The 24698-nt window shown below is 48.7% G+C and overlaps 1 protein-coding gene and 1 long non-coding RNA gene across 2 annotated transcripts in view; one reads left to right on the forward strand and one right to left on the reverse strand.

Moving 5' to 3' along the window:
* The window catches only part of LOC130541122 (uncharacterized), a 52686-nt gene that overhangs the window by 25978 nt on the left and 2010 nt on the right, over positions 1 to 24698 (forward strand). The window lies entirely within an intron of this gene.
* Positions 4990 to 24653, reverse strand: CLDN14 (claudin 14). Its single transcript, XM_055105281.3, has 3 exons — positions 24026 to 24653; positions 21902 to 22091; positions 4990 to 5965 (listed from the first exon to the last, which is right to left on the reverse strand). Exon 3 carries the CDS (start codon positions 5882 to 5884, stop codon positions 5165 to 5167), a length of 720 nt encoding a protein of 239 aa, XP_054961256.2. The 5' UTR covers positions 5885 to 5965; positions 21902 to 22091; positions 24026 to 24653; the 3' UTR covers positions 4990 to 5164.

Raw genomic sequence — 24698 nt, forward strand, 5'->3', positions numbered from 1 at the left:
TCAACTTCTCTACTCAAGGCAGCTCACACCAAATAGATGAGAGCAAACTTGATCTACCTCATCAACACCCATTCTTTCTGGAATCTTCTTAATTTCAGAAAATGGTAATGCTCTTCTTCCAGTCGATCCAGTCCCAAGCCTTGGCATCCTCTTTAAAGCATCTTTTTTTTTTCACTCTGCATGCCTGGCCATCAGGAAACCCTATCAGCTCTACCTGCAGACCCATCCCCATCTCTTCCCACCTCTCCATTGCCACCGCCTAGTCCAGACCCACATGGAGTCTACCTGCCTGGATTGTCACCATCCATGCTTCTCCTTCTGCCTGGCAGTGGGGGACAGGGGGACCAAGGCAGGGAGGCAGGATGGCGTTGTGGCCAAATGTGGGGCTTTGGGGCCAGGATTTTTGGGTGCAAATTCTGGTGCTGTCTTTGATTTATTACTATCAAGAAATTGATTGTTATTATACACATTTCAAATTGTGCTGTAGTTTTCAAATTATTTCCATTCAGGACCACAGTGTTTGACATGAAAGTGGGATTTCTGGGACATTTCAGAAGCCTTTGATTTCAAGAGGCTAAATCTATGAAATCAATTAGGGCGTGTTGTCCAAGAGGGGGAACAGGTGCTTTCAGTATAGGAGGGGGCGGCTCCATCTCGGGAAACAGCTTCCCAGAAACTGCCTGGGAAAAAGGTTACTTTTTCTCTAGGGTCCTACAGGGTGGAAGATTCCAGTGCCTATTTAAAGGGAGGGATGAGGAGCACTGGAAGCTCCTAGGCTGTGAAGGCATCAGGCCTGGCAATCAGTGGGAAACCAGGGCGACCCCAAGGACTGAAGACCGACGCCCCCTTCCCTTCGAAGTCTGGGGCCTCCCTTAGTGCTGGGCCCCTGAGACCCCCTCAATGCAGGGGTAGGGGACCAGAAAACATGGCTGACTTTAATTTACATTTTTTCCCCATAATGACTTTAGATCTCTCTGGATTGGAGCCAAATTTGATTTGATTAAGAGAAATAAAGAAATGCAGCCTTCTTAATCCATAAGAGTCATGCTGTAAATTTACGCCTATAACAACGGTTTTCTGGAACACATGAGTCAGACTCATGTTCCCTTTTCAGTCTGAAATGTGGGGTTGTGCATTGTACTTCCACAAGGAGATCATGCTTTTGTTGAAACAACCTTGGTTAAGAAATCCTAGTCCCAAAGATTTGGGTGGATACAGGCATCTCTCATGGCCAAGGTTGTAATGTGGCAAAGAGGGGCTCAGAGGACCCGAGGAATGGCGAGAGCCAGAGAGAAGGGAGAGCCGGGTGCTGCATTCTTACACCTGTTTCCTGAGTGTGGGAACCAAGGTCTTACGAAGGTCAACTTCCTGTCTGAGCTGGCCAGCTTTTGGATGACGGAGCCACGCATATCCCTTCCTGTGTGCCAGTTCCTGTTTCCCATGGGATTCCATCTTGGCCCTCTGGGTCTGACATCACCTTTCATCCAATCCAGCTAGGACCCAGTTAACACAAGCCCTGTAGAGTGATGGTTCTGCAAAGAGCCGAATATGGCCACGAAGCAATTCCCTGAGTTATTTGGATATAGTCTGGACATAAATGTGCTTAGATTATAGGTCATGTGTCTTCTTGAGTTAATGTATTCACCCCTTGCCTACCTGTCTGGGTTCAAATCCTGGGTCTTTTTCTCACTTGCTCTGTGACCCTGGGCAAGTAACTTAGTCTCTTTGTGCTTTAGTTTTCTCCTTTGTAAAATGGGGTTAAGAATAATATTTAGCTAGTGCGGTGGCTCACCCTTATAATCCCAGCACTTTGGGAGGCTGAGGCAGGAGGATTGCTTGAGCCAGCCCGGGAGTTGGAGATCAGCCTGGGCAAAACAGTGAGACCCTGTCTCTAAAAAAAAAAAAAAAAAATTAGTCAGCTGTGTGGTGGTGGACACCTGTAGTCCCAGCTACTCAGGAGGCTGAGATGGGAGGATTGGTTGAGCCCAGGAGGCTGGACTGCAGTGAGCTGTGATTGAGTCACTGAACTCCAGCTTGGGTGACAGAGCAAGACCCTATCTCAAAAAACCAAAACAAAACAGAAAAAAAATAATACTATTTATCTCACATTGGATCAAATTAGTAGATGAAAAGTATGCCTGATACATAGTAAGTGATCAATAAATAGTAATCCCTATTACTTTCACCTGAGGAAGAAAGCGAGCCATGTTATTTCAGTAGTGACAGAATTCAGAGAAAGAGTTTGAAAAAGTTATTTTTTCATGGCAGGGTGCGGTGGCTTGCTCTTGTAATCCCAGCACTTTGGGAGGCCAAGGTAGGTGGATCACTTGAGGCCAGGTGTTCAAGACCAGCCTGGCCAACATGGTGAAATGCCGTCTCTACTAAAAATACAAAAATTAGGCAGGCATGGTGGCAGGTGCCTGTAATCTCAGCTACTCAGGAGGCTGAACTGGGAGGATCCCTTGAACCTGGGAGGTGGATGTTGCAGTGAGTCGAGATTGTGCCACTGCACTCCAGCCTGGGTGACAGAGCAAGACTCCATCTCAAAACAAAGTTATTTTTTCTTTCATTTGTAACAGGTCTATTAACTAGAATAACTTCATAAAACGCTTTCTGGATGGTGCCCATCAAGCAAAGACTGACAGTATCATTCTGTTGGTAGAAAATTTTTTTCCTCCTCTTTATGGATTCAGATTTATTCCTTTTTTATAGCTTAAAGAATAGATGACAACTGCTTGTTTTATCCTAAATAAATGAGGACCTCTCAGATCTCAATGCCTGGCCTAAATAGCATGGCAGATCCCAGCCTCCTCAGCTTCTCTGTGGTCAGATAAAGGCCAAGATGTGTGGCACCCACTCCTTCCAGAAGAGTCAGGGTCTACAGGTTCATACAAAACAAACAAGAAGCCAGAAGCAGTGGCTCATGCTGGTAATCCCAGCACTTTGGGAGGCTGAGGCAGGAGGATCATTTGAGGTCAGGATTTCAAAACCACCCTGGCCAACATGGTGAAACCCCATCTCTACTAAAAATGCAAAAATTAGCCGGGTGTGGTGGCGTGCACCTGTAGTCCCAGCTACTTGGGAGGCTGAGTCAGGAGAATCGCTTGAACCCGGGAGGTAGAGGTTGCAGTGAGTGGAGACTGTGCCACTGCACTCCAGCCTGGGCACACAGAGCAAGACTCCATCTCAAACAAACAAACAAAAAAGAAATATGTAAGTATGTGTACAGCTGTTCCTTCAATCCTCCACTCTTCAATATTGCTAGGAGGCCCCTGAGGGATTTTATCACAACATAGTTTATTAGGTATAAATGGCAGAGCCTAAAGCAATCAGAAGAGGGCTGCCTGGTGGGCACATGTTACCGGTGTGAGCCTTGGCCAGTGGAGAAGCAGGTGCCTGACCCACTCAGGCCAGGAGGAGGCACCAAGTCAGGAGAGCGTTAGCAGGCCTCAGGCCTTGCTGATTCCGGGGCTCTGGGCTGTGGGCTGCTTGGCCTGCCCTTTTGACACCAGTTCTCAAGCCTCTTGACCACTGTACTAGAGCCTCCCTGGCACTGATGCCCGGGTCTCAGCAGGCCACTCAAGCGAGCCTGGCCAGCTGGCTACTGCGGCTCTTCCCTGCACGCAGTGACTGCTGGAACCCTGACTCCCAGACCACAGAGACTAGAGGGACTTCACATGACAGCCCCTCTGTGTGTAGGTCTCAGGCCAAGCCCTTCCATGGAGTGAGCTGTTTCATTCCCCATTCAGAGCCTCAGGTTCGGGACAGAGGCATGAGCAGGTGCTGTCCAAGGTGGGCCAAGGACATGAGCCCATGTGGATGTGAGAGCAGGCCCAGGCTCCCTGGGCTGCTGGGGGGTGTGTGTCACCATGTGACTTAGATCACGGCCAGCAGGGATCAGCAGTGTTCTCAGAGCCATCAGGCCTCCCCCAGCTTCCCAGACATTTTTCGCAGCTGCAGGAACAGCCACAGATGCTAGGACCTGTTCTCATGGCAGCCAGGACTGGCCACCCCAGAAAAGAAGCCAGTGAAGTCCCAGTGGGGCCCTTGGGGGTAAGCGGCGCTCCTAACTGGGCTTTTTGCCAAAGCCTAGAAAGCTAAGACACCGGCCATGTTTCACTCCGTTTTTCCTTTTTTTTTTTTTTTTTTTTTTTGAGACAGAGTCTCACTCTGTCGCCCAGGCTGGAGTGCAGTGGTTCAATCTCGGCTCATTGCAACCTCTGCCTTCTGAGTTCAAGTGATTCTCCTGTTTCAGCCTCCTGAGTAGCTGGGATTACAGGTGCCCACGACCGCACCCAGCTAATTTTTGTATTTTTATAAGAGATGAGGTTTCAGCATGTTGGTCAGGCTGCTCTCAAACTCTGACCTCAGGTGATCCGCCCGCCTCAGCCTCCCAAAGTGCTGGGATTACAGGCATGAGCCACCATGCCCGGCCCTGTTTCCTTCTGACTGGTAAAAAGGTCCCCTTTTTACCAGTGGGGACCTATTGCTCACAGGAAGAAAAAAACATCGTCCTTATTTTGTGACTTCTGGCAACTGTCTTTTTCCGAGGAAGCCCCTTCCCTTCTGCCCTGCCTCTGAGTTCAAGCCGGGATGCAGCTCCTAGTGTTTCCAAGCGTCTTACAGATGGAGATCAGCCCTGTCTTCCTCCAACATCCCCACCCCGCATCGGAGTCAGGACTCCACGGTGCTGTAGTCAGCACGGCTGCATGGTCCTGCAACCCTGAGCCCCAGTGGGCTCTGACTGTGGTTACCAGCACCTTAGGAGACAGAGTAACTGTCTGGAAGCAGAAACAGAGACTGTCCATTTCATAAACAGCCACATCCACAAGGTTTATTCCTGGATCACAAACCAACCCCACTGACCAAACTCCCAAGTCACTTTATATTAAACTTGTTATCAAATCACCCACATAAATATATATATAATAAATACAAAAACAGACAGGATTTTTTTTTCCAGTCTTTGGTATAGAGAGCTTTCTCCTCCTCTTATTTCCCCCTCTGTCCCTGTGCTCTAAAGACATTTCCTCGCATTCACATTATTTCCTTGGATACAAAAATTGCCCAGAAGTAAACTTTGTGCTGGAACCCCTGCCTCCATTGACAGTCCCGCCGGGGACCCAGCCCACAGCAGCCCAGGGGAGAAGCAGGCTGTGGGGACTCACACGTAGTCGTTCAGCCTGTACCCGCTGTGCGTGGCCGAAGTCACTGAGGGGGCCCGATTGTCTTTGTAGGCAGCTGGTGGCTGGTAGGCAGGTGCGGTGTTTGCAGTGGTCGTGGTGGCCCTGGGCGGGGCCTGGTAGGGCCTGTAGGGTGCCTCGTCCTGGCAGGACAGGCAAAGCAGGGTGCCACCAATGAGCGAGAGGGACGAGGAGATGAAGCCCAGGTACAGGGCCTGGCCAATCTCGAACTTCATGCCGCTGGGCAGCAGCGGGTTGTAGAAGTTCTGCACCACGTCGTTGGTGGTCCAGGAGACGGCCACCATGCACAGGAGGCCGGCCAGGATGAAGAGGGTGCCGCCGAGGATGGCAAAGGTGGTCTTGGCGGGTGTGCCCTTGGCGCAGCGCGTGCACTTCATCCCGATGACGGCGCAGGCGCAGGCTATGCCCGAGAGCAGGCAGGAGATGACCATGAGGGCACGGGCAGCCTGGAGGTCTTGGGGCAGCGCCAGCAGGGATCGGTAGATCTGGCACTGGTAGATGCCTGTGCTGTGCCACACACACTCCATCCAGAGCCCTTTCAGGTAGGACACGGCCGTGAGGATGTTGGTGCCCACGTGCGCTGTCCTCCGCCAGTGCGGCAGGATGGTGGTGATCAACGTGCCCACCATGCCCAGGAAGCTGAGCAGGAAGCCCAGGAGTTGCACGGCCGTGCTGGCCATGGTGCAGCTGCCTGCCTAGGCCAGCTGGGCAGCTCCCTGGGCCCTCGGGGTCACGCCGCTCCTCAGGTGCCAGCCGGAGCCCTAATGAAGCCAAGGGAGGCGGGAGCAGGGAGAGAAAGGAAATGGGTTAAAGATTATCTCATGCACTTATTTCTGTCACCGAAACCAAGTTTTTCATAGGCGGTTGGTGTGGCAATTAGCATGTTCTCAAAAATAGTTTCTGAGACTTCACTGGTTGGGAGAGTAACTGCTTTCCTGGGAAGGCGGGATCTGAAGGGATGACAGCCGGACGCTGGCCTCAGGGAAGGGTTCCAGCCACCTGCCGGAAGTTCTGCTTATGTCCACCCTTGAGCACTGCTGCTGCATTGGCATCTCCTGTCCTTCCTGGTTCATCAGTAACCAGGAATAACAGTTGTTAAATCAACATGTATTATTCATGCCTTGGACTGACAGTGCTAAGGTGTGTGCCAGCTGTGACTTAGAATATAGCCCTGGGCGGTTGTCAGGATGAGGGGTTTTCTGAAGTAGGCAACTTCCCCACCCACGTGCTCGGGCAGGGAGAGGTTTAGTCCCCTCGGCAAGTCAGATGCTGCCTTCAGAATTCCAGAGCTGGATGTGACCTAGAGATTGTCAGCTGATGCCGGGGCAGGAATTTCCAAGGTCACAGCTCCTCAGGAGCTGCGGCAGGAGCACGGGCCAGCATCCCTCCTCTCCAGCACGGACCTCCGCTCCCAACATGCTCCCCATTCACTATGCCTGCTTGTGACTGGTGAGGGCTGTCCGAGGGTGACTTTGTTATGAAACAGAGGCTGCTACCTGACTTTCAGGGATATGGGAATGCCAAGCCCTTTCAAAGGCTTTTAAAGAATTCTTAGCATACCAAAATCCAGGATACTTTTTCGGGACAAGGACCCAGCATCTACACAGGGCCAGGCATATAGAAGACACTAGGGGCCAGGCACGGTGGTTCACGCCTGTAATCCCAGCACTTTGGGAGGCCGAGGCAGGTGGATCACCTGAGTTCAGGAGTTCAAGACCAGCCTGGCCAACATGGTGAAACCCCGTCTCTACTAAAAATACAAAAATTAGCCAGGCATCCCATAATCCCAGCTACTCAGGAGGCTGAGGCAGGAGAATCGCTTGAACCAGGAAGGCTGAGGTTGCAGTGAGCCGAGATCGCGCCACTGCACTTCATCCTGGGCGACAGAGTAAGACTCCGTCTCAAAAAAACAAAACAAGCAAACAAACAAAAAAAAACACTAGGAAATATAGAAGGAAGGAAGGAAGGAGAGAGGGAAGAAGAGGAGGGAGGGAGGAAGGAGAAAGCAAGGAAGGGGGAGCACAGGGAAAGGAAGGAAAAAAAGGAAGGGATGAAGGCAGAAAGGGAAGGGAGTGGAAGTCTTGAGTGGACCACTAGCTTTTCTCTCCTGCCTGGGGCAAGGTAATCAGCGAGACCGGGCATTAGCAGTGAGCATTGGGAGGTCCCGGCCCTGGCTGCGCCCATCCAATGGGCGACCTGGGGCTCAGCTTCTTTTTTGGTTCTGAAGGGAGTAAAGGGAAGTGTCTCTGCTGATGACAAGTCACTTCAGCGTCCCAAACCAGCAAAGAATCAGTAGGCAAAACCTGCTTCTTCTTCTGCAGAGAGCTGAGCCTCAGTTAAGCAGTGCAGGCTGCAGGCAGGAAAAGCGGGTCTGCAGGGTGTTGCCCATGAGACCCTGGGACATTGTCAAGAAATCCCCATCGGGGCTCGGCGGCTCACGCCTGTAATCCCAGCACTTTGGGAGGCTAAGGCGGGTGGATCACTTAAGGTCAGGAGTTTGAGACCAGCCTGGCTAACATGGTGAAAACCTGCCTCTACTAAAAATACAAAAATTAGCTGATCGATGGTTGTGTGCACCTGTCATCCCAGCTACTCAGGAGGCTGAGGCAGGAGAATTGCTTGAACCGGGAGGCGGAGGTTTCAGTGAGCCTGGATCGTGCCACTGCACTCCAGCCTGGGCAACAGAGCAAGACTCTGTCTTGAAAAATAAATAAAATAAAATGAAATAAAATAAATCAATAAATAAATCCTCTACTAGATGTAAATCACTTGGTAAGTAAATAATTAATAACTGTTGCTTCCACTGGGAGTCTAAACCATCATCTTGCTGATTTAAAAACATATACTGGGTTTAAATACTTTGGCATTGTAGGAGGTAATTGGTTCTGTCCTGGTGAATGAACAAACAAAAATAAATAATAACAAAACAACGTGGTGCCTCACAGGACACGGAGTGGACTGAAGGCGTGTCCAGGTGATAGGGTTTGGATTTGTGTCCCCACCCAAATCTCATGTCGAATGGCAGTCCCCAGTGTTGGAGGAAGGGCCTGGTGGGAGGCAAATGAATCATGGGGGTGGACCTCCCCCTTGCTCTTCTTGTGATAGTGAGTGAGTTCTCACGAGATCTGGTTGTTTAAAAGTGTGCAGCACCTGCCTGCTCCCCTCTCTCTCTTCCTCCTTTTCCAGCCGTGTCATGCCTGCTTCCCCTTTGCCTTCTGCCATGATTGTAAGTTTCCTAAGGCCTCCTCAGCCACGCTTCCTGTACAGCTTGTGAGAGCCAATGAAGCCTCTTTTCTTTATAAATTACCCAGTCTCAGGTACTTCTTTGACTCAGGTTGCATTGTGAGAACGGACTGATACACCGACTATTTTTCTGCTGCTGTTTTTCTGCTGCTGCTTCGGATGACTATTTGTTCACAGCCCAGAATTTGCCACACACACTATGCACGATGCTGGCTTTGCACAAAGCCTTTTTTCCCTCCACTCAGCAAGCACTCACTCTGTCCAGGAGCTGGGGACACCATCACAGTCCCTGCTGGCCAGAGAAGGACTGGGGCCAGCTGTCCTATGGTCACTGCTCTGGGGGAGGTGCTGGCAACAAGGCCAAGGTGGCCGCCCTAACAGGCACAGCCAGAGGGGGTGCCAGCTGACCCACCTTGCACCCTGAGCACACCGATGGCACCACTGACTGGGCCTGAGCGTGGTTTGAACACTGACACATTTCCTAGTTTATTCCCAACAACCGAATGTGGCAGTGACTGTTACCATCCCCTTTTTACACATGGGGAAATGAGAGGAGCAGAGGATGAAAGTTCTATGCCTGGCCTGGCTAGTGTTCTTCTTGGTGTCATTTCCCCTTTAAACACTACCTGCTTCAATGACATAGGACTGAAGTTAGTGCAAGGGCTGAGGGATGGTGTGAGCAACAGATTCTCCTTCCCACAGAGATCTCAGAACAATGGCCTTGCCCCTTTTGCAGTCGTTTGGGCAGCCCGGGCAACCAACTGCCCTGCTTTGCTAGGGACTGAGGGGTTGCCCAGGACAGGGACCTTCAGGGCTGAAACTAAGACAGTCCCAAGGAAACCAGGACCAGAGGCTCCTCCAGGTGCCCAGATCTCCTAATGGCCTCTGAGATCTCTTCCTGCCCTGCTTTGAGGCTGCCTCAAGGCTGACGGCCACACAGGGTGTCCCTGGTCCAAGCATAATGGGGCTTCTTGCAGCTCTCACTGTCAAGGTCAATAATTAAGTATACAGACCCTAAAGAATGTGGCATAAAAGCCAAGCCCATTAGGCTAGGCAAGTGGACCAGAGGTTTATTGGAGATCTAAATATTTATGGAGAGCAATGATGGCTAATTTTAGAAACCATTAGGTTGCTATTTTTAAACGTGTGCTATAAGGATTTGCTAATTTAAGAAGTGAGTGTTAATGAGCCCCCAACTCCCAGACACAAGCTCCCCAACCTGCTTTCCTTCTTCCTTACCAGCAGCTGCTACTGGCATTAGGTAATAATTCAACTTCCCTGCAACTACTTTTCACTTTGGGGCCTTTCAAGGGAAAAACAACTTTAACTGAACACATCTCCCTGGAAGCCACATAAAATTCCTCCCTGATGCTCCGGAAGCGCCCTGCCCTGCAGGGCTGTTTGTATAGGAAGGAACTAGCCCAAGCCTGGCCTCCCAGGGGGAGCAGCCCATGCAGGGCTGAACTGGTGTTCACCTGTGGGCTACCATTTTCCTGCAGCCACATGTGTGCATGTGGGAAGATTTGCTAGAGAGATACGGGTCCAAAACAAATAGGGTTCCAAGCATCACGCTCTAGAAAGCCCTCGACAGGCTGAGTAGTGGTGGGAAGGCAGAATCTAACAAGATGTGTCAGAGGATCAGTGCTGGGTCCTGCATTTGGGTTCACAAAACCCCAAAAGTACAATCCTGGGTGGGGAGTATGTGGCTTAGCTGCACCTGAGAGCAGGATTTAGGGCTGAGTTTCCCAACGATGGCATCTTGGAATGCTGCATTTGCAGGATGTCTTGTGTGGAGGACACAAATGTCAAATATGTTTAAGAAAACCTGCGTGACTGTAGGACTTCTCATAGCTGGAAACGTGTCAATGTGCATCGTGACTCTCCCAGAAAATGTCTCATGGGCAGCATCTGCTAAACTTATTTGACTAGAGACACCCCCCTGCACCCCCTTTACCAAAGAACAATTTGCAATGAAATCACTTTGGCACAATAACTTGGACTTGGCAATGGTGAGATAGAGTGGGTTGCTGTATTAGTTTGTTCTCATGCTGCTATGAAGAACTGCCCGAGACGGGTAATTTATAAAGGAAAGAGGTTTAATTGACTCACAGTTCCGCAGGACTGGGGAGGCCTCAGGAAACTTACAATCCTGGCAGAAGGTGAAGCAAACACATCCTCTTTACATGGCAGCAGGAAGGAGAAGAATGAGGGCTGAGCCGAGGGTGAAGGCCCTTATAAAACCATCAGATCTCGTGAGAACTTACTCACTATCATGAGAATAGCATGGTGGAAACCACCGACATGATTCAATTACCTCCCACTGGGTCCCTCCCCACGACACGTGGGGATTATGGGAACTACAATTCAAGATGAGATTCGGATGGGGACACAGACAAACCATATCATTCTGCCCTGGCCCCTCTCAAATCTCATGTCCTCACATTTCAAAACACAATCATGTCCTTCCAACAGTCCCCCAAGGACTTAACTCATTCCAGCATTAACTCAAAAGTCCGAGTCCAAAGTCTCATTTGAGACAAGGCAAGTCCCTTCTGCCTATGAATCTGCAACATCAAAAGCAAATTAGTTACTTCCTAGATAGAATGGGGGTACAGGCATTAGGTAAATACCCTCATTCCAAATGAGAGAAATTGACCAAAACAAAGAGGCTACAGGCCCCATGCAAGTTCAAAATCCAATAGGGCAGTCATTAAACCTTAGAGTTTTGATCGGCTTCATCCCCAGCAGAGAGAGTATCAGAAAACGACAGAGCTGTAAAGAATTTTGAAAATCTGTGAAAGGCACTTGTGAAATGCCAGAGCTGCTATAGGCCCTTCCAACTGGCTCTGGTTTCAGGATCACCAGCTCTGAAGGGAGGGGGTTTTTCTGTGTGTGTCCATATAAACTTTTATGTTGTCTCCCTCTGTTTTCTCTGAGCTATGTTTTTCTTTAAAAAAGCAGGGTTCTGGAGCACACAATAGGGTGCCCTCGTTTTGCTCACCTCCTGGCCCACCTGGACCCCAGCTGCGTCAACTTTGGCTCCAAATTAATCATCATTTCAACAGCAGTGGCCATGGGGATTGCCTGGCCAGGACTGAGGGGTGGACGTGTTGTTTACCAGCCTGCGTCTTGACTGCCTGGGGTCCCTCCCTGGGCATGTCTGATTCATCCTTCACTTTGTCCTATCTTCAGAAGTCCTTTCTCTAGTTCTTCAGGGTGTGTGCTGGGGCCTCTGTCAGTCCAGGCTTCTTGGAGGGGTGCGGGGGTGGGACAGGGCCACCCTATCTCACCATTGGTCCAAGTGACTGTGCCAAAGTGATTTTACTGCAAGTTCTTCTTTGGTAAAGGCGGTGGTGGGGGGTGTCTCTAGTCAAATAAGTTTAATGGATGCTGCATATGAGACCAGGCTTCTTGGAGGGGTGCAGGGATGGGATGGGTGGGGTGTTTGAGTCCCTTACTCTCCTTAACCCTCAGCAGTCTCACCTGCTACTGTCACCTCATCCCTTGCAAAATCAGCCCCTGTGATGAAAGCTTTCCTATGGACACGCATTGCTCCGTGGCCCTTGTCTACCCACCTTGGTGAAAGAAATGTCAGCCCCAGATGGGAGGGGTGGAGGTCATCGGTGGGGAGCTGGGGCACAAGCCAGGTGTGGTGGAAGTTTCTTTACCCAGAACTGCCCTGAGCCCGCCCTACTGTGCAGGTAGAGAATTGGAGGATGTGGCCACCAGTGCCTTTTGCCTGCCATGTGGTCTGAACGGCTCTCGAGATGTTTGGGAACGAGCCATTATATATGTTTACCCTCAAATGCTCTGACATGATGTTGGGTCCATTATAGAAACAGCGTAAAACTTGATTTGCTTTCTGTAAACTTATTAGAGAAAAATGAAGTGCCACCTTCAAATGAACATAGTCATTGGCCCTTCAACATTGATGTTCAGCCACTTCAGAAAATGTCTGGTTCAAAAACCTGAATGTCCTCACTGTCACCCCAACCAAATGGCCTCTTCATTACTGTTTAGCTATTTCATAAATGCTTTAGGCTGGAGATGGTGGCTCACACCTGTAATCCCAGCATTTTGGGAGGCTGAGGTGGGCAGATCACCTGAGGTCGGGAGTTTGAGACCAGCCTGGCCAACATGATGAAACCCTGTCTCTACTAAAAATACAAAAATTAGCCGGGTGTGGTGATGCGTGCCTGTAATCCCAGCTACTTGGAGGCTGAGGGAGGAGAATCGCTTGAAGGTTGCAGTGAGCCAAGATTGCACCACTGTACTCTAGCCTGGGTGACAGAGTGAGACTCTGTCTCAAACAAAATAAAATACACAAAATCATAAATGGGCCGGGCGCGGTGGCTCACGCCTGTAATCCCAGCACTTTGGGAGGCCAAGGCGGGCGGATCACGAGGTCAGGAGATCGAGACCATCCTAGCTAACACGGTGAAACCCCGTCTCTACTAAAAATAGAAAAAATTAGCCGGGCGTGGTGGCGGGCGCCTGTAGTCCCAGCTACTCGGGAGGCTGAGGCAGGAGAATGGCGTGAACCCAGGAGGCGGAGCTTGCAGTGAGCTGAGATCGGGCCACTGCACTCCAGCCTGGGCGAAAGAGCAAGACTCCGTCTCAAAAAAAAAAAAAAAAAAAAAATCATAAATGCTGGAATTTAGGAACTAAAAATAAACTCAAGGGAGATTTGGATTCATTTAGATGAGACGTATTAGCAAAACTACCTAACACAGAGAAAAGAAAGTAACTCTTACGCTATGATGTATCTGCATGAAGTAACTTCAACTAGTATTACTTTTTTCTTTTTCTGTCTTTCTTTCTTTCTTTTTTTTTTTTTTTTGAGACAGAATCTTGCTCTGTCACCCAGGTTGGAGTACAGTGGCACGATCTTGGCTCAGTGCAACCTCTGCCTCCCAGGTTCAAGTGATTCTCCTGCCTCAGCCTCCTGAGTAGCTGGGATTACAGGCCCCCACTACCACGTCCGGCTAATTTTTGTATTTTTAGTAGAGAGATGGTTTCACCATGTTGGCCAGGTTGGTCTTGAACCCCTGGCCTCAAGTGATCCACCCACCTCTGCCTCCCAAAGTGCTAGGATTACAGGTGTGAGCCACCGTGCCCGGCCTCAACTAGTATTTCCTAAGGGCATCTTGGACACTGTGTTTCTTAATCATGTGCGAAACAAATGCATATCTTTTCAAGAAGCTTAGGGATACTTTAGAGGGGCTATTTTTAGCACATCTTCTTACAGAAATATGTAAGAATGATGAGAAAGCGATCAAGCAATACCTTGGAAAAACCACTTCATATTCATTTCAGATGGGCTATACTGTGGGGTGTTGGCTCTAAAAGTAATATTTTCTTCATTACTATTCCAAACTTTCTGTAACTTTCCTTGGGTTATTTTTCAGATTGGCAGGCATCTAGATTTTAAATGTGTGAGGACTTTCTATACCATCCGCATAGAGTCTTTGATGCACTCTTTCCATGAGAGGCAGAGACGGGATACTTACATGACTACGACTTATTACTATCATGATAGTTACTGCTTGCTATTGTTATTTAGGAAAACCAGTGTGAAATATCTTACTCAAAATCACACGGAAATGACACGTTCCATGAATTCCTCCTGTCTCTTTTGGATGAAGAAATAAAAATCTATTTTTTTATAACAAGAACTGATTCGAAGAAAAGTTTTTGTGAATACAAATGAAAACCATGGATGCAGTTAAATGCTAACAGAGGCTATTTTCAACTCACTAAGATTGAATGACCTATTGATTTACCGAAAACTACAAACTTAAGTCACCATGACCACAAAAATTAAAACCCTTTCCGGAGGCATTATCTCTCTCATTTCAACTCATCAAATTTCATTAGAATTCATTTAAAATGCAGTAGATCAACATTTAGAAATGAAATGAGTTTCATTTACTTAAATACATGGGTGCCTTTTCAGAGCGATTTTTCCCGACAAGACAGTCAGGCAGGTTTGCTATGTTGCTGTTTTTTTTTGTTGTTGTTGTTGTTGTTGTTGTTGTTTTTCATTTTTCAAGGTGCAGGTCATTAAAAACTTGTCATCTGAGATTAAAAAAATACTAGAAAAGTAAAACAAAACAAAAAAACAAAAACAAAAAACAATACCCCCAAAAAACCCAGGTGGACATACAAACATTTCCTCAAGCTTAGCTGATTATTGGATGACTTATGGTTAAGTGTTCTGTGGGAACACTTTATCTAGGGGATGCGATGGATTGACCTGGTCCCCCAAAAGAGATATGTTGAAGTCTTCCCCGCTCCCAGTGCCTCAGAATGTGACCTTATTTGGAAATAGGGTCATTGCAGATGTAATTAGTTAAGATAAGGTCATACGTAAAATAGAGTGGCCCCTAAACCAACAGGGCTGGTGTCCTTATAAGAGGATGGGCATATGAAGACGGAGATAGAAAGAACATGTGCAGACGGAGGCAGAGAGTGGAGCGAGAAGTTACCAAGTCAAGGAACGTGGAAGATCACCAGCAACCCGCGGAGAATCGCCAGCAACCCGCAGAGGCCCAGCAGGAGGCCCAGGACAGATGCTCCCTCACAGCCCTGGAAGGAACCAGCCTGCCCACACCTTAGTTTCAGGCTTCCAGCCTTCAGAATCATGAGAGAATAAGTTTCTGTTGTTTCAGGCCTCCCAGGTTGTGGTGCTTTGTCATGGCAGCCCCAGGAAACAAACACAGCAGAGTAGCTGAATGGCGGCACGGGGAATTACAGAGAAAATGCTCGGCCAGGCCCCATGGCAAAGGCCTATAATCCCAGCACTTTGGGAGGCTGAGGTGGGAGGATCACTTGAGCTGAGGAGTTCAAGACCAGCCTGGTCAACATGGTGAAACCCTATCTCCACTAAAAATAAAAAAAAATTAGCTGGGCATGGTGGCTCAAGCCTATAATCCCAGCTACTTTGGAAGCTGAGGTGGGAGGATGGCTTGAGCCTGGGAGGCATAGATTGCAATAAGCAGAGATTGTGCCACTGCACTCCAGCCTGAGTGAGAGAGCAACATCGTATTTCAGAAAGCAAACAAACAAAAAAACCTCATTTGTGATTATAAGAACTGTGTCCCCTTCCAGGACAGGCATTGAGTGTGATCTGGTGGCTTCACATTTGTCATTGATAAAAACAGGCCAGGTGCAGTGGCTCACACCTGTAATCTCAACATTTGGAAGGCCAAGGTAGGAGGATTGCATGATTCCGGGAGTTCGAGGCCATTCCTGAGCAGCATAGTGAGACCCTGTCTCTACAAAAAACAAACAAACAAACCAAAAAAACAAAAAACAAAGCCATGGTTAGCTTCATGTCCCAAAGTGTGGAGGACAAAATCTAAGGAAAAGGTAGAGGACATGGTGAAAGAAGAATCTGGAAAGTCCCCTGCAAATTTGAAAATTCAAGTGCAAACACAATCTATAGTAAGTAAGCCATATAGTAATCAAATGACTCAGCTTCTCCAGGCTTAAAAAGTGTGTGAATTCACTTAGCTCACAGAGAGTTTGGGGGGGCTCATGTCTCCAGCTTGTGTGCAGTTGGCTGGGGTGTACCCAAATTGGTGACTGACCTTTTCAGGCTGGGTGTCTGGTTTTCTTAAGTCAACATGTCTTGATTTCATAGAGCATAAAAGCCCCAAATTTGGGGCAGAGTCCAGATTTGAATAAGGTGACTCAGAAGCCTGCTGAAGCTTTACCTTGGAAATCCAGCAGAGCCCACTGGGCTCCCCCTTTAGTCAGGACTTACAGCAAAATAGAAAAACAAAGCAAACCCCAAACAAGCAATAGGACATTGTCACACCTGGCTGAAAACCTTCATGAATAAGACAACTATTCTGTGAATTTCATAAGCCTCTGAGAATTATTTACTTGAGAATTGAACTGGGGATAAATTGCAGTGGTTAAAATGCGGTGTCAAATGAAAACATAAGGATAAGATTTTCTAATGGTAAGGAAAATACTATTAAACATGAGGTTTAAAACTCATTCTCTGTAAATTTAGCCTTCGAAGCCCAGGTGCTCCAAAGCAGTTAGTTGTTAATGATAAGAGTAAAAACAGTCATAGTTAAAGTTCCAGAGTGTTTATGATATGCCAAACATGTGCTAAGTGCTTCTATGGGCATGTAATGAACCCTTAAACAAATCTCAATGTGCATTTTGCCATCTTTATTTACAGATAGGGAAACTGAAGTGTAGAAAGGTTACATAACTTGTCCAAGGTTACATCTGGGCTGAATTAGGGAGACCAAACAGGAGGTTCTTGTGATCTTTCAGGTAAGAGATGCCAGGAGGCTGAGCCAAGGTGGTGGTAATAAAGGTGGGTGCCAGGAAGAGGTCAGTTTCTATATTCAGGTGAGGCTAGCGGGATGTGCTGATGGTTTAGCTGTGGGGTGTGAGACACAGGTGCCTAAGGTTATTGTCGTGGGCAACTGGAGGAATGGAGTTGCCACTTATTGAGAGCTTGAAGAGGGTTGGAGATCTGGGTTTGGAGGATGTGATGATGAATTTTTTGTGTCAACTTGGCTGGGCCGTGGGGTGCCCAGATATATGATTGAACACTATTCTTCATGTTTCTGTGAAGTTAGTCCTTGGACAAGGTTAACATTGAAAGCAGATTGCCCTCCATAATGTGGGTGGGCCACACCCAGTCAGGTGAAGGCCAGACTGGAACCAGAAAAAACTGGTGTCTCCATCAGCTCAGGCTGCCACAACAAAATACCACAGACTTGCTGGATTAAGCCACAGAAATTAATTTTCTCACAATTCCAGAGGCTGGAAAGTCCAAGACCAAGGTTCTGGCTGCTTGGGTTCCTGGTGGAAATTCACCTGACCTCTTCTTTGCATGCAGGCAGAGGAAATCTTTTTCTCTTTCCCTTCTTTTTAGAGCATGAATCTCATTGTGAGGGCACCCACCCTCATGACCTCATTGAACCCTAATGACCTCCCAAATATCCCGTCTCCAAGTACTATCACATCGGGGCTTAGGGCTCCAACATAGGAATTTTGGGAGAATGCAAATGTTTAGTCCATAACATGCAGCTTCCCCTGAGCAAGAAACTCTCTCCAACAGACTGTGTTTGACCTTTATTTCCAACATCAGCCCTTCTCAGCTCTATAGCAGGCTGCCTTCCAACTGAAACTGCAGTGTCCGTGATCCTGGGTCTCCAAACTGCTAGCCCACCCTGCAGAATTTCATTTTATAGATGGGCTCTTGCTATATTGCCCAGGCTGGTCTTGATCTCTCAGGCTCAAGTGATCCTCCCACCTCAGCTTCCTGAGTAGCTGGGACTACAGGCATGTGCCATCACACTTGGCTAATTTCTAAAAATGTTTTGTAGAGATGGAGGTACCACTATGTTGCCCAGCCTGGTCTTGAACTCCTGGGCTTAAGCAATCCTCCAATCTTGGCCTCCCTAGGCTGTTGGAATTACAGGTGTGAGCCACTGTGCCTGGCCCACCCTGCAGATTTTGGACTTGCCAGCCTTGAGAATCATGCAAGCCAATTCCTTAGAATAAATAGATCTCTTTCTATATAAATGCACATCCGATTGGCTCTGTTTCTCTGGAGAACTCTGACTGATACAGAGGATGAAGGGCAGAAGAGAGGAATTTTCTTTTGGACTTGTTCAGTTTGAGATGTCTGTGCCTACCCACCTGGGGATAACCATGGTTGCATATGTAAGTGCAGGGTTCAGGGAGGGACTGAACTGGAGAAGTCTGTTTGTGTCACCACCGCATGGAGATGGGATTAAAATATGGGATGGAGTCTCTTAGGAGGAAACGTTAGAGAAGAGCAGGGGCTCCAGGGCTGATTCTAGGAACTCTCCAACATCAGGGGAGGGATGAGGATAGAGGTAGGAAGAGGAGCCAGCCATGGGCTGTAGGAATGGGCAATAGTGAACGGTCAACCCAGAGGAGACTGGTGAGGGAGGACAGAGCTCCATGTTGGAGAGAGCAATCTACTGTGTCAAGTCAAGTAATCTGATAAATCAAGTCATCTGAGCACTGAGAAGTGATCACTGGATTAGCAACATGAAGGAAATTGGAGACCTTGATAAGCTCAGTTTTGGCGGAGTTGATTGGAGTGGGTTCAAGAGAGAATAGGGACAGAGGGACAGGAGAGAATGAGCCCAGATAATTCTTTCAAGAACTTGGACCCTCCAGGGGAATCAGGAAATGAGGCAACAGTTTTAGGATGGGGTCCAGGGCCCATAGACCTCAGGATATCTGTCAACTCAGCTAGGAAAAAAAGTGACATCTTCTATTTCATCTACCTCTCACTGACAATTAGCATTTCCTTCAATCCTGAATGGAGGCAGCCACCTACAGCAATATGACCAGTGCCTGTGCCTTAATCAGCAATAGAGACCATGATATTTTGCATCGCATTACAGGCGTTGCAGATACCTGCAAAGGACATTTATCACTCTAATGATTTCAAATGGTACTTATAAGATGCTTGCTAGACCTCATGATGTAATGCATTAATAAGGAAGGTCATCCATTACTAGGAAAAGAATTGCACTAAAATATTTTGATAACTATGTTTTACTATAATTCACTTCCTTTATAATCCTGCCTGTTATGTGTTATATTACACATTTAAAAGTATTGTGCTGAGAAGAATACATCAGCTTCGCCAGATTGCCAAAGGAATCCCAGGCAATCCCCATCCCGCCGCCCAGAACAACACCGATAACAAAAAACTAAACCAAAAGAGTTAGAAACCTCTGCCAGTGGGATGTGTAGTCAAGAGAGGACCCTTGTTTTGCTGTTGTTTTGAAGATGAGAGACACGGAAGCATGTTTGCATGCCTGAGGAAATGGTCCAGTGAGGAGGGAAACATCTGTAGGGGCAGTAGGGATCCTGTGTGCACATGGAGAGACCAGCTCTGACCAGCATGCAGAGAGCTCACTCCAGAACGGCAGGGGAGGCGGGAGCAGGAGGCTGGGGGAGATGTCAGTGGGCAATAACGCATGTTCTGAGTTTGCTCCAAGTTTCTCAGGGAAATAAGAAGCAACATGATGTCTCGAGACAGGAGATGGGGGAGGAGGTGCGGGAGGCTTGAGCACAGAGGAGGAGACCACGGTCATCCAGGAGAATGACAGCAGGCCTGGACCAAGTCAAGGGGCCAAGTGCTGGTCAGTGCCGGGTGCAGGTGGGGCAAGTGGTCCCGCGGGTACCATAGACTATCATGCCGGACAGCCTTTCCCAGCACCATCAGCTGCACTGCGAGGGTCCCAAGTGGACAAAGGGGTGGACTGGACCTGGTGGGGATTTTCCTAGGGGAAAATGATGAAGGCAGACAGCCAAGGGAAATATGCGTGCACACAAAGGTGTGAACATCATGGCGGGCCGTGGAGTCAAAGCTAGGATGGAGGGACATTGAGGACAATAGAGAAGGTCTGTTCATCCTGGAGAAGTCACCTGGATCAGTGGCTCTCCACCCTCCTGCTGTAGCTGCAGCCCTTAGAGAGCTTTAAAAAGATCTGGATGCCCTGGCTACCTCCAGAGATTCTGATTCGCTGACTGGGGTGGGGTCCATGCATGGGAATTTTCGAGCTCCTCTCCCCCACCCGGTGATTCTGATGTGCAGGCAGGTTTGAGAACCACTGGCTTATTTATTTCATTAAAAATTACTTTTCACTCTGTTGGCCAGGCTGGAGTGCAGTGGCGCAATCATGGCTCCCTGCAGCCTCGACCTCCTGAGCTCAAGTGATCCTCCCGCCCCAGCCTTCCGAGTAGCTGGAACTACAGGTGTGAGCCACTGCACCCAGCCCCGCTGGCTTCATTGATTTAACTTATTTTATTTTATTTTATTTTTTTGAGACAGAGTCTTGCTCTGTCACCCAGGCTGGAGCGCAGTAGGATTACAGATGCACGCCACCACACCCAGCTAATTTTTTTATTTTTAGTAGAGACGGGGTTTCACTCCGTCTAGGCTGGTCTCAAACTCCTGACTTCAAATGATCTGCCCTCCTTGGCCTCCCAAAGTGCTGGGATTACAGGCATGAGCCACCACCGTACCTGGCCTGATGTAACTTTTAAAGGTCCTATTAGGAGCTTTAAAGAGTCCAAAATGGTTTAACAGAGAGTCATAGTTCAGATGTCTGTTCTGCTGGGCCTGCCTGCTGAGTGCAGGCTCTCTTTGGGATCTCCTGAGATGGAGACAGGTGTCCCTGGCCTGTCCCTGGAATATTGTCTCACCTACCCATAAGGCTAGGCTCTCCCACTCCCTTTGCTTGAGATCCTCTTCTCCAGCTACAATCTTACCTTCCCTCATGTGGCCCTGCACCCTTGCCTTCTGCCATCTAGAAAAAGTGGTTGGGGGGCGGGGTTCTTTATTTATCTTGCTGCCTTCTGGCTCTTACCTTCCCAGAGCCCCACGGAAGCCTGTTCTTACAACCTGGGTCCTCTACCTGGGACCCCAGCCCACTGTGGGCACTGAGCCTCCCTCATTGTTAATCTTGGCCAAGAAGTTACCCCACAGGCATTTATATTTTAATGGATGACTTTTTTTTTTTTTTTTTGAGTCAGAGTCTCACTTGGTCACCCAGGCCGGAGTGCGGTGGCGCGATCTCAGCTCACTGCAACCTCCGCCTCCCAGGTTCAAGTGATTCTCCTGCCTCAGCCTCCTGAGTAGCTGGGATTACAGGTGCCTGCTACCATGCCTGGCTAATTTTTGTATTTTTAGTAGAGACCAGGTCTCACCATATTGGTCAGGTTGGTCTCGAACTCCTGACCTCATGATCCACCCGCCTTGGACTCCCAAAGTGCTGGGATTGTAGTTGTGAGCCACCGCCCTCGGCCCATGGATGACCTTTGAAAACAAATCTCCTCCTGGCCCAGGCCCCAAAGCATACACTCACAGTGGTGAGAATGATTGGGTCAGTCTTCCAGAAAAGCCTGTGATAGTTTGATATAAAGACATTTAGAATTAATTGGGTCAGGTATGAGATTTCAGATTGCAGAAATCCTTGTGTAAGCAAAGGCCTTGCAGATAAAGTAGTGCATGGCAGGTGTGGCTTAGCCTTTAGACATACACACAGTGGCCAGGTTGTGCATTTGCTCTGAAGAGTACCAGGCCCTGTAGGTTACCTTTGCCTGCTCTCAGGACTTGCTAGATAATTTGCAGAACCCAGTGCAAAATGAAAATACAGAACCCCTTGTTCAGAAATTATTAAGAATGTCAAGATGGCGTCTGCAGAACATCAAGCCAAGTGCAAGCCCGTCTGAGCACGGGGCTCCCTGTAACTGCACAGGTCACGTGCCCGTGAAGCTGGCCCTGCCTGTTATGGACATGCTGGGAACTGGACATTGGGATTTTCCCCCCTTAAAACAATGAGTGCATCGAGTTAGGATGTTGAAAGGAACAGAGACGCTCTTGCAGTGTTCTGTAGAATCGAAAATATGGTTTCATATGTTTACTTTACCTTCATTTAAGTGTAGCCCTGATGCCTCTGCAAATATCTGCCATGGAAGAGCCTTTTAAAAACAAAGCTCTTGCTGGTCTCCAGTGCCCAAGAGTGGCCGCCAGTGGAAACAGACCTGGTGTTCTAAATCTCAGTTTTTGTTTCTTTCTTCTTCCAAGAAAGCTGTAGACGAGCATGTGCACTTCCAGGCCTAGAAGGGAACAGCTGCCTCCGAGTGGCTCGCCTCTTTGCACAAGGGGCTCAGCTCAGAGCTTCCCCTAAGCCTGGCAGGTCCCCCCGACACTTCTCTTGGGAATGAAGTGGACAAAGGGAGCGAATGAGCCTCAGCTTCTCCTGTCTTTCTTTTTATAGTGTCACCCAACAGGGACAGATAAAGGAGGTGGTAGCAGCGTAGGCCCAGGAGCCCTCTCAGCAAATGGCCCGGAGTAGAAAATTCCCCACACGATGTTGCTGTTGGTCACCCGGTGAAAAGTCCTTGGCCCTGGCAGCCACTTGTCCTGCAAATGGTGCGAGTGAAGAATCCACACATCAGCTGGAAGGAGGAACGTTTGAGTTTGAAAATGCCAAGAATCATTCCTGAACTGGCAAGGCTGGCCACCTGCATTTTAAAAACACATCGGTACTAGCCTTGAAAACAGACTTTTAGACTTCTTATTCTGTGTAATGAAAGATCTTTTCCGATATATAGGCAACAGAATGATTTTTTAAAAAACAATAATGGACGTATTCCATTTTATTGATCTTTACCTAAAAACTAAAAACTAACTGGAAAACAGGAAATATTTAATAGTGACATTTTCATAGCACCAAAGGAAGAATCTACGTGTCTTCTTTTTATAGATTTTTCTGTAGATGTCTTAAGAAGCATCGAACCCATTATACAGATGGGTAAATAAAACACAGTAAGCTTGAGATATGCAAATCAGATTGGAGCCAGATAAGGATGGGGGCTGGCGCTGGCTTCAAGTCTGACTAATCTTGGGCAAGCTGCTCAGCCTATTACTCACTGTCTACACAGGAATGACTGTCTACATAGGAATAGCTCCTCTGCAGAGACATCTAGAAGATGCTGAGATAATATATGTAAAAACTGACAAGCCCTTTGGGAAAGATACCAGCAAATGCAAGGCGTATGCTACGGAAGTTTTATCATCCTAACAGATAAGCCCGTCCCCAACTCCAGTGAGTGACTGAGAGACACAGGCATGAACGCTGAGCTCAGACGACAGCATCTTTTCACAGCAGACCGGGCCCAGCCCCTGGAAGCACACGATGATGAACTGTCCTCTGGTTTCCCAAGACTTCAAAAATGAAACCCAGTGATCAAGAGATGTTTGGCTTTGAACACTGCGGGAATGAAAGCTAGCACCCAGTTAAAGCCAGTGAGGACAGCACTCCAAGGTTTGGGGACCGTCTCAGGACACTAATCCTGGTTCCTTTTCTATTTTGCCTGGGTCCCTCCTGCCCATCCTGGGAAGCCGTGGCAGCTGTTGGGGATGTGGGGCCCCAGGTAACTGAAGGATTAACTCACGTCTCAAATTGCATGGCATTTCTCCTCTTCAGCACCATTTTTTACCCTTATTGAGAGAGATCTATCACTTCCCCCGCTCTCCTGCCATGCCAATATGTGTCTGTGTTGGAGGGCAGGGGTGTATTTAGGGAGCAGGAGAATGTTCCCAAGTCTGGAAACTCGGAACAGTCTGCCTGGCCCTCTTTGCAGAAAAACGAGGGAGTCCCAGCAGACAGAAGGGGGCAGTGGCGCTGAGCTCCCCGAGCTGACCTGTGGCCTCAAAACACTGAACAGATTCAGTCCTTCCTCCCAAACAGGCCTGGTAAGCGATGAAAAGAGTTCTGCCCAAACACTCAGGAACTGGATTATTGTTGTTCCTGGCTCATTAGGAGCCTGGCTGCCCTCATGCCAGCTGCGTGGGGTCCTCTGGAGGCCACCCAGACCAGCCTGCAGCTTCCTTTCCTGTAGGGGCCAGCACGGTCCCTTCCTCTGGAGAACGCTCGGACCCCTGGCCACACGCACATCTAACCGGCAGGGCCTCAGGGCTTCCAAAACAGATGACTGTCAACCCCAGCCCTGCCCACCCCACACCCACAGCTTCACCCCAAACTCACATGCAGAAAACCTCGAGTCCCATCTTCCTGTTCAGGTCCCTTGCCAGCCGGAGCCGCTCTGGAGCCTGGCTGGACTCCAGCTCCCATGTGCAAGAGGACTCAGCCGGGAAGCTGCCACCCTCCTGCCTTCCCTCTTCTGCTGACCAGACGCTTCCAGGACGGAGTATTTGAGAGAAAATTGTCTAGACAATTACAGTGTTCCTTAGAATGGCCTGCGTGGGCACACGTGCCACTTGGTTAGCTAGCATGAGAGGAGGTGGCTTGGCCAGAGCAGACATTCAAGACCAACCAGAAATGTCATTTCTGCACTGTGGAAAAAAAATGCACGATACACCTGAACCTGGACATCTCCTTCCTAACACACGCTCAGGATCAAGCCTCCCCTTCCCAGCCTGGCAGGGTTGCAGGGCGTCCATAGTCCAGCCTACGCCTGCCCAGGCTCTCGGCTCCGGGTCCATTGGCTGTTCACACTCACTTCCCTGTGTCCTGGAACTGCCTGATTGTTGTAGATTACTAAAAATCCACAGCTCATTCCCTCCTGCGCCCTGACCACCTGCCCACAGCGACTGTGTCCTCCTCTGAGCCACCACCTGGCGGTTGTCCTCACACTGCTTTGGACTTTTCTGCTATTGAGTAACTCAACTTCTCAGCCTTTAGGCTGCTATGGGCCCTA

The sequence above is a fragment of the Pan paniscus genome, chromosome 22, assembly GCF_029289425.2.
Source record: "Pan paniscus chromosome 22, NHGRI_mPanPan1-v2.0_pri, whole genome shotgun sequence".
In the NCBI taxonomy this organism is placed as follows: Eukaryota; Metazoa; Chordata; class Mammalia; order Primates; family Hominidae; genus Pan; species Pan paniscus.

Excerpts from the sequence above, each read along its gene's own strand:
- CLDN14 (XM_055105281.3), bottom strand. The coding sequence starts at position 5,884 with ATGGCCAGCACGGCCGTGCAACTCCTGGGCTTCCTGCTCAGCTTCCTG.